Source organism: Anomaloglossus baeobatrachus, chromosome 3, assembly GCF_048569485.1.
Source record: "Anomaloglossus baeobatrachus isolate aAnoBae1 chromosome 3, aAnoBae1.hap1, whole genome shotgun sequence".
In the NCBI taxonomy this organism is placed as follows: Eukaryota; Metazoa; Chordata; class Amphibia; order Anura; family Aromobatidae; genus Anomaloglossus; species Anomaloglossus baeobatrachus.
In genome coordinates this window covers 562,288,647-562,298,141 of record NC_134355.1, presented here as the reverse complement: position 1 = coordinate 562,298,141, position 9,495 = coordinate 562,288,647, and the positions used below count along the sequence as shown (strand labels likewise).

Genomic DNA, 9,495 nt, shown 5'->3' with positions numbered 1-9,495 from the left:
CCCCCCGCACACACACACACACACAGCGCCAGCCAGCCCCCCGCACGCACACACACACACAGCGCCAGCCAGCCCCCCGCACGCACACACACACACACAGCGCCAGCCAGCCCCCCGCACGCGCACACACACACACACAGCGCCAGCCAGCCCCCCGCACGCGCACACACACACACACAGCGCCAGCCAGCCCCCCGCACGCACGCACACACACACACACACACACACAGCGCCAGCCAGCCCCCCGCACGCACACACACACAGCGCCAGCCAGCCCCCCGCACGCACACACACACAGCGCCAGCCAGCCCCCCGCACGCACACACACACAGCGCCAGCCAGCCCCCCGCACGCACACACACACACACACACACGCCAGCCAGCCCCCCGCACGCACACACACACGCCAGCCAGCCCCCCGCACGCACACACGCCAGCCAGCCCCCCGCACGCACACACACACACACACACACAGCGCCAGCCAGCCCCCCCGCACGCACACTGCCAGCCCCCCGCACGCACACTGCCAGCACCCCACACTGCCAGCACCCCACACTGCCAGCACCCCACACTGCCAGCACCCCACACTGCCAGCACCCCACACGCACACTGCCAGCACCCCACACGCACACTGCCAGCACCCCACACGCACACTGCCAGCACCCCACACTGCCAGCACCCCACACGCACACTGCCAGCACCCCACACTGCCAGCACCCCACACTGCCAGCACCCCACACGCACACTGCCAGCACCCCACACGCACACTGCCAGCACCCCACACGCACACTGCCAGCACCGCACACTGACAGCACCCCGCACGCACACTGACAGCACCCCGCACGCACACTGACAGCACCCCGCACGCACACTGCCAGCACCCCGCACGCACACTGCCAGCACCCCGCACGCACACTGCCAGCACCCCGCACGCACACTGCCAGCACCCCGCACGCACACTGCCAGCACCCCGCACGCACACTGCCAGCACCCCGCACGCACACTGCCAGCACCCCGCACGCACACTGCCAGCACCCCGCACGCACACTGCCAGCACCCCGCACGCACACTGCCAGCACCCCGCACGCACACTGCCAGCACCCCGCACGCACACTGCCAGCACTCAGTGTCAGGTATACCCTCCATGCCCATCCCCAGCACCCCGCACGCACACTGCCAGCACCCCGCACCCACACTGCCAGCACCCCGCACGCACACTGCCAGCACCCCGCACGCACACTGCCAGCACTCAGTGCCAGGTATCCCCTCCATGCCCATCCCCAGCACCCCGCACGCACACTGCCAGCACTCAGTGCCAGGTATCCCCTCCATGCCCATCCCCAGCACCCCGCACGCACACTGCCAGCACTCCGCACGCACACTGCCAGCACCCCGCACGCACACTGCCAGCACTCAGTGCCAGGTATCCCCTCCATGCCCATCCCCAGCACCCCGCACGCACACTGCCAGCACTCAGTGCCAGGTATCCCCTCCATGCCCATCCCCGGCTGCCCACTCACTGGCGGAACATGCTCTCCATGTCCTTGATCTGCTTTCTGGAGAACTCCTTGAACTCGGTGTAGGGGTTGAACACCTGGCCGCGGGTGGCCGGCACAGCGGTGCCCTGGTTGATGTCATTCCTCCTGTTCAGCTTGGCACTCAGCTCGGAGTCGGCGTTGGCATTGGCCGGCTTGTCTTCCTCGTCCCCGTTGTGCACGGCGGGCACCTCGTCCTCTGCAGGCGGCTCCGGGGCATCTCCGAGCACCAAGCGGCGCTGCAGCTTCTGGGCTAACTCGTTCTCCGCCATGGGAGCCGGGAGCGCAGGACTGGGGCGGCGGGAGGGGAGCACACAAGTCTCACAAACTTCCAGCAGCTCCGGGGATAAGGCGGCGGGGCGGAGCCGGGGGCGGAGGAGAGTACAGAACTATGAGCGCCGCTCTGGAGCTTCCGCCTCAGCCCAGGGGCAACAGGTGCATTCCCGGGGGAGATCCCGGACCTACAGCGCCGCTCTGGGATAGCGGCCAATCAGAGCACAGCTTTCATTCACCTCATGCAGGTTGCAGAATGAAAGGTGAGCTCGGATTGGCTGCCATGTGTAGGGAGCAGGACGACTGTGCAGAGGGCAGAAGTGTGCGGCTCCCAGTGATGTGGTTAGTTTATTTTTCAATGTCTAATAATTATATTGGTTCATTTATTAACTATCCTAGAAATGTAGAAAAGTTTAGAAACAATAATATAAATATGTTTATGGTGCGACAATCTAATCACACGTCTGATTTTTCCACATACAAGAAAACCAGACGGATTCTGATCAGAATGCGGTCATCCGGCTAAAAAAAAAAGTCTCCACGTTCTCCGTCCTGACAGACCGTGACTGCACTTTCCTCTCATGGAGCCATGGATTTGTTTTGACGATTTATGTGACCCTCAGATCAGATTTGGAGCTGTCTCCTTGAATTTGCAGAAGTGTGATTGGCTTCATAGACTACCACAGGTACCACGAAAAGCTCCAATACAAAAGCATCAGGGTGTGAATGGCCCCAAAATGTACCACAGGTACCACGAATAGCTCCCGCACAACAACATCGGGGTGTGAATGACCCCACAGGTATCACAAATAGCTCCAATACAACAACGGGGTGTGAATGGCCCCATAGACTACCACAGGTACCACAAATAGCTCCCATGCAACAACATCGGGGAATGAATGGCCCCATAGACTACCACAGGTACCACAAATAGCTCCCGTGCAACAACATTGGGGAGTGAATGGCCCCATAGACTACCACAGGTACCACAAATAGCTCCCGTGCAACAACATCGGGGAATGAATGGCCCCATAGACTACCACAGATACCACAAATAGCTCCCATGCAACAACATCGGGGAATGAATGGCCCCATAGACTACCACAGGTACCACAAATAGCTCCCATGCAACAACATCGGGGAATGAATGGCCCCATAGACTACCACAGGTACCACAAATAGCTCCAATACAACAACGGGGTGTGAATGGCCCCATAGACTACCACAGGTATCACAAATAGCTCCAATACAACAACGGGGTGTGAATGGCCCCATAGACTACCACAAGTACCACAAATAGCTCCCGTGCAACAACATTGGGGAGTGAATGGCCCCATAGACTACCACAGATACCACAAAAAGCTCCCATACAACAATATCGAGGTGTGAATGGCCCCATCGACTAACACAAGTACCACAAATAGCTCCCGTACAACATCGGGGTGTGAATGGCCCCATTGACTACCACAAGTACCACAAATAGCTCCCGTGCAACAACATTGGGGAGTGAATGGCCCCATAGACTACCACAGGTACCACAAATAGCTCCCATACAACAATATCGAGGTGTGAATGGCCCCATCGACTACCACAGGAACTACGAATAGCTCCCGCACAACAACATCGGGGAGTGAATGTCCCCATTGACTACCATAGGTACTACGAATAGCTCCCGTACAACATCGGGGTGTGAATGGCCCCATTGACTACCATAGGTAACATGAATAACTCCCATACATCAACATCAGGGTGTGAACAATGCCTTAGACCCTCATTTATCGGAAAAACACTGATTCACGCTTTACTACAGTAATGTATTGCTAAGGCTGTGTCCACAGAGCATAGGGGGCACTCGTACACCATTTCCGGCCATATTTATTGAGGCTGGCAGCAGGACTTGGTCATCTACGCCTTGTTGCGCACCTGCAATAGCCGGATACGGCTAAAAATGATGTCCGAGAGCGCACTAACTCCGTCTGCACCATTATACTCTAGGGATATTATGGTCTGAATCACATTTTGGGGGGTTTCAGACATATGCCCCAGCGGAGACACAAATTGTAGGGAGCTATGTGACAAGCCTAATTATTTAGCATTTCTGAAGGTGTCGGCGTTGGATCCCTGCCTTACTGGCTCCACAGCCCTGGATATGTCATTCCCAATTATGCACTTGGTCATATATGTAATTTAGCCATAGTGTTCATGTAACTTGGTTCCAGCCCCATTTTCTTATTTTTCAGACATCTTAGGTCATAAAAGTTGTGCATTGGGTCATTGTCGGTGATTTGTCTTATGATAGTTGCACATATGTGTCACATTTCAATATTTCGGGTCCTGATGTGTGATATGCAGGGGTTAGCTATAGTCCATATGTATCCATAGGGCTCCATTTACAAGACCAAAGATAAAACCGTGTCCGAGTGGCCTCCATCAGGTCGGTATACATCACACAATGGTTGTTTTTGTACTGCATAGCGTATAAAGTGATCCAATCAGAACCATTAAAGGCATTATATAAAAATTGTATCTGTGTATTGTCTGAGCACAGCAAGTGGGTGAGGGCCTCATTTTTTCTATTGTGCCCTTGGACCATTTTTAACGGATTTTAATGTTTTGTCAGTGTCTTATTTGGTATGCGAAAGAGTTTATTTGGTCTTTACCACATACATATATTTTCTGTGTGATCCTCATATCCCTATTTACACCTATACAGTGGAATACACAAAGGCCCCAATTCATAAAGGTGTTTACCACAATTTTTTGGATAAAGATTAGAGGATAGGCGTTTCAGGATGACCGTGCTGCTGAAGGATGAAAGGGTCACACTCCTGGTAGACTCAAGTAGTTTTATCACACTCTGGCTCAAACCGAGTCCTTATTCATATCATGCTACAGATTGGTAAAAGGGCTAGTTTTAAACCAGAAACGTGTAATAAAACTACTTGAGTCTACCAGGTGTGTGGAACCTGCTATCCTACAGCAGCTCGGTCATCCTCAAACGCCTATGCTCTAAAGTGTGCAGAAGGGATTCTTCTACCTGCTGGCGGACTACAGCGACAGATTTTAAAGGGAATCTGTCAGCAGGTTTTTGCTACCTCATCTGAGAGCAGCATGCTGTAGGCAAAAAGATCCTGAATCCAACAATATAGCACTTAGATTACTGGGTGTAGCTGTTCTGACACAATCAGAACTTTTAGATTTAGTAATTTGCTGAGAGAGCTGTGATCACACCAGGCTCTCTATAGAGATTGTATATTGAGAGTGAGGTGTCAATTAGAGGAGAGGGCATGCACGTGACTTTGTAGTCCGAACAATGATAAGGATCCTGCTGCTTAAACAAACATAACAAATAAACAATAGAACACACTGTGACAAGACAGGCATCCCTGTATTCTCTGTTTTATGCCTTGCAGCATGCTGGCTTCAGCTTACATAGCAAAAACTTGCTGACACATTCCCTTTAAAGGGGTGGTTCACTGTGCTGCAGTAGTGACTACAACTCTGTAAATCTGATAGGTAAGGTTTTTTCTATATACCTTGTTCAGTTAATTCTGTCTCTATTGCGATCCGCTCATCCCCATGAAGGGACCCCTGGGCTCCGTGAGCTCTGAGATCAGGTGATGTCACGTCAACTTCCAGTTGACCCCACATCACTGAGCCTGGGCTGTGGGCGAAGTTTCACCGTTCACCACAGCCCATCATATCCCAACTCCCTCCTCCTTGACTGCACAGCACCGCAAAGCAGGAGCAATGCTGGGCTGTGATGAATGGTGACATTCCGCCCACAGCCTAGTCACTCAGGAAGACTGGGGTCGGGCTCGGTAATGTTGGGTCAACTTGAAGTTGACGTGACATTACCAGATCTCAGAGGTCACGGAGCCCGGGGGTCACGTCATAGGGATGAGCGGACTGCAATAGCGCCGCTCAGCGGCAGAATTGACTGAACAAGGTATTTAGAAAAAACCTTCACCAGGAAACCAACCATTCCTTGCCAATGAGGGGATCCATATCCGGATGGATCCACTGGATCAATTTAAAGAACTTCAAGGACCCACCAAAAAACTACCCAATGCCAATAAGACCTGATAAACTCCCCCCAACATTGACAACCCACTCGTAAAAAAGTTTTTCTGAGGCTGTCCCAAAAGAGTGGGAATGGTGACGACTCCACCCCGCCTCATCCTTTTAAAATGCTGTAGGGGGTCGACTTCTCCCCCCACAAGACCATCCTCTCCTCCCCTCCAATCCTGGTCATGCTGGCCTACGCACATGGCTCAGGGGCCAGTGCTACGGTCTACCTGTACCGTCCATGTGACTACCGTGTAGCTCCAGTGTTGTGGTATCTTCTAAAGTGTATTGAAAAATCTACGAAGGAAAAGTGGAAGATTTATGTGACTGTCGGCCAGAAGCTGGGGAGGACCGCGTGGAGCATACCTTGTGGGAGTGCCCACCAAAGATCGCAGGAGGACCTGAGAGCGACACAGATGCCCGGGGTCTGGTAAGTTTGATTCTCCTGGGAAGAGGGATCTGCATTTTGGGGCCTGAACTTCCCCCAACCGTGTTTCACTGTGAATAAGCCCTACCCCGAAAATAAGCCCTACCAAAAAAATAAGACCGTGTCATATTTTCGGGGAAACACGGTATTTATGGGACTCGGTGGGAAATTCTTTCTCCTGATTAGTGAGGGTTTCAAAAATCGGATCCCTATAATTCTACTGAGTTCGTATTCCTTCAAAAATAACAATTTTATGTCATAAGTAGCAACATACAACAGTACCGTACCATTGTACCATAAGAGCTCTGTGATTGCATGAGCTGCCATCCTTCACTAACGTCGATCCTCCATAAGGAGTTCTGGTTCATGAAGAGTAATTCAGAGTAGGTGACATGCTCTATATACATGTAACACACCGCTGTCCTAGGCCGGGGATGTGCGTGCTACAATGTGTGGCCTCATTATCTCATTGCGCTAAAGGGATTAAGAATCAGGATTGTGTCAGGCTTTCCAGATGGCCTAAGTGCTGTTAAAATTGTGTTTGATCATTTCTTACCTATTTATTTAGTCAGCACATGAAAGTAATGGAAGCATCTGGATACATTAGGATTTTTAATAAAAATGTAAAATATAGATTGTTATACAGCCCGTGAAGTTTTGGTTATGAGATTATATTCAGAAATCAAAGACATTTCTAATTTACAGATGCCATCTGGTTAAGAAATCTGATTTTTAAATCCCCTATTAGTGAATTCTGAGTTAATAGTGACGGTCGTCCATTCTGAGCAGTTACAGAGAAGGCCGCTTTCTCTGGACGATCCCGTATGTCTGTGCATCGCACTGAGACAGAAGAATAGGCAATAGTTCATTTTTCCGTGTGGTTGCGCTGCACAGAAATTAAACACTTATGTTCATATACAGATTATCTCGGGGGTCCAAGCAGCAGGTCCTCCTGTCACCAGTTTAATGTTGGTAGACAGAGATTAACCAAAAAGGATAACACCTAACATATGGTGTTTGCAAACTTTAGGGACTGTTTTCTTATAGATTTTAATAGGAAAAAATCTATATAAAAATTGAAAGATTACATTGGTAGAAAAAAAAAAGGAAAAAAAAAACCTACACACATTAAACAGTTATTTCTGCTTTGCTCATTTCTGGAGCTCAGCAGGGCCGGTGATGTCACAACTACTGATGCTAGCCAGGAAGCATGAGCGATTGGCCATTATCGGTAGATGTGACATCACTGGCCTCATTCACCTTCCAATACAGAAGTGAGCCAAGCTGGATTGATACTTTAAACTGAACCTGACAGGTGATCCCTACTGCTTGATCCACTGGCTGCATGTTTACCGCCCCGCGGGCTCGGCTGCGACCGCCGAGCCGCTCGGATCCGTGCTCGTACTGAGGTTGGTGGCTCGAGCCTCTCACGGACCCGGGGGTCATGTCGCTCTGCAGGGGAGTTGGCACTACACGCAGAGATTTGGGTGAGGAGTTCCACGGCCGGGGCCGCGGTGGGTTAGTTTGGAATGTAAGTTCGTGACGCCACCCACGGGTTGTGGTGATTGTAGACACCACCGCTGCGGTGAAGGTATGGGGGCTCCTGGGAGCGGTGTAATGGCACAGCTAGGTGTTGGCCACCACCGTCTGCCTCCTTGCCAATGGCGACTGGGCTACGACCCACCCACCTGGAAGTCTCTTGGCAGGCCTGGGCACAGGACTGCCCGTGAACTTGTCTGCTACTCCCTCCTCCAGACTATTTTCCTCTAGAGCCTGAACTTGACTGTGTGTTTTCCCGCCTCCAGGCCTGTGAACTCAGTGGGCGGAGCCAACCGCCTGGCTCCGCCCCCTGGTGTGGACATCAAACCTGGAGGGTGGTGACAAGGTTTTTAGTTTCACTGATGTTCCCTAACCGGGAGGGGGTGTGGTGATGTGTGTGTGACTACCTGGGACGACCCGACTAGTCCAGGGCGTCACACATGTAGTGGACACCGGCTGCACGTAGCGGGCATCGGTTACATGTACCAGGCACAGGCTGCATGTTCTGGATACCGACTGCATGTTCTGGACACCGACTGCACGTACCGGGCTCCGGCTGCACGTACCGGGCTCCGGCTGCACGTACCGGGCTCCGGCTGCACATACCGGGCTCCGGCTGCACGTACCGGGCTCCGGCTGCACGTACCGGACTCCGGCTGCACGTACCGGACTCCGGCTGCACGTACCGGACTCCGGCTGCACGTACCGGACTCCGGCTGCACTTATTGGACTCCGGCTGCACGTACTGAACAAAGGCTGCACGTACTGAACAAAGGCTGCACGTACATGACACCGGCTACACGTACTGAACAGAGGCTGCACGTACATGACACGGGCTGCACATACCGGACACAGGCTGTACCATTTCGTCCAGGTATGTTTGACAAGCGGGTCCCTGATGGCTTCTCCCACTTGCTGCCCTACAGTGACAGGTCTCTGCTTGTCTGTATAGGGAAACACCTCTCTCACTGGCAGTGGGTGAAGAGGCTTTTTAAGTATGTTTTTCTCTGAAACACCACAGCATTCAGAGTCAAGCATAACTCGACAAAATCGTGGAGTCAGTGTCCGATATATACAGCCATTGTCCGATATGCAGCCAGTGTCCGATATGCAGCCAGTATATACTGTATGCAGTCAGTGCACCAGGCAGCAGTGATCATCTATGAATGTGAACAATGTATCCAGCTTCCAAAAAAGAGAAAACACAATTCTTATGAAAGCTTCAGTTTATTGGTATGCTTTAAAACTAATTAAGTAGGTACAAATTTTGAATGAAACACCTTCCTACTCGTTTCAACCAACTGCTCTTAATCATAGCTATGATAAGGCTGTCGCTCGAAAAGCTTAGGCCAAGTGTATTTTTAAAGCATACCAATAAACTGATGCTTTTATAAGAATTTTTCTTCTCTTATTCCTTTGCAGATGCTGAATAACATTTTTCACATTCATACTAATTGCTCGGGAGCCGGACCAAGGTTTTGCCCAAGGCAGAGGCACCCAAAGCTTTGGAGGATTTAACCAGTGAATTATGGTTCATGCTATATTTTGATGCATTTGCTGCTATAACAACACAGTTTTATAAAATCCCCCTATAAAGCAGTAAATGTTCAAACCTGGTTATGCCAATTTCTTCAAATTTACTTAAGGAGTGAC

The 9,495-nt window shown here is 51.4% G+C and overlaps 1 protein-coding gene across 1 annotated transcript in view; it reads right to left on the bottom strand.

The window, feature by feature from the left end:
• Positions 1 to 1,885, bottom strand: part of LOC142296842 (EF-hand domain-containing protein D2-like) — a 45,589-nt gene extending 43,704 nt beyond the window's left edge. The window contains exon 1 of the mRNA XM_075340884.1: positions 1,521 to 1,885. Coding sequence (XP_075196999.1) covers positions 1,521 to 1,807 — 287 coding nt within the window. The 5' untranslated portion in view covers positions 1,808 to 1,885. The remainder of the gene's footprint in view (positions 1 to 1,520) is intronic.
• Positions 1,886 to 9,495: the final 7,610 nt, after the last annotated feature.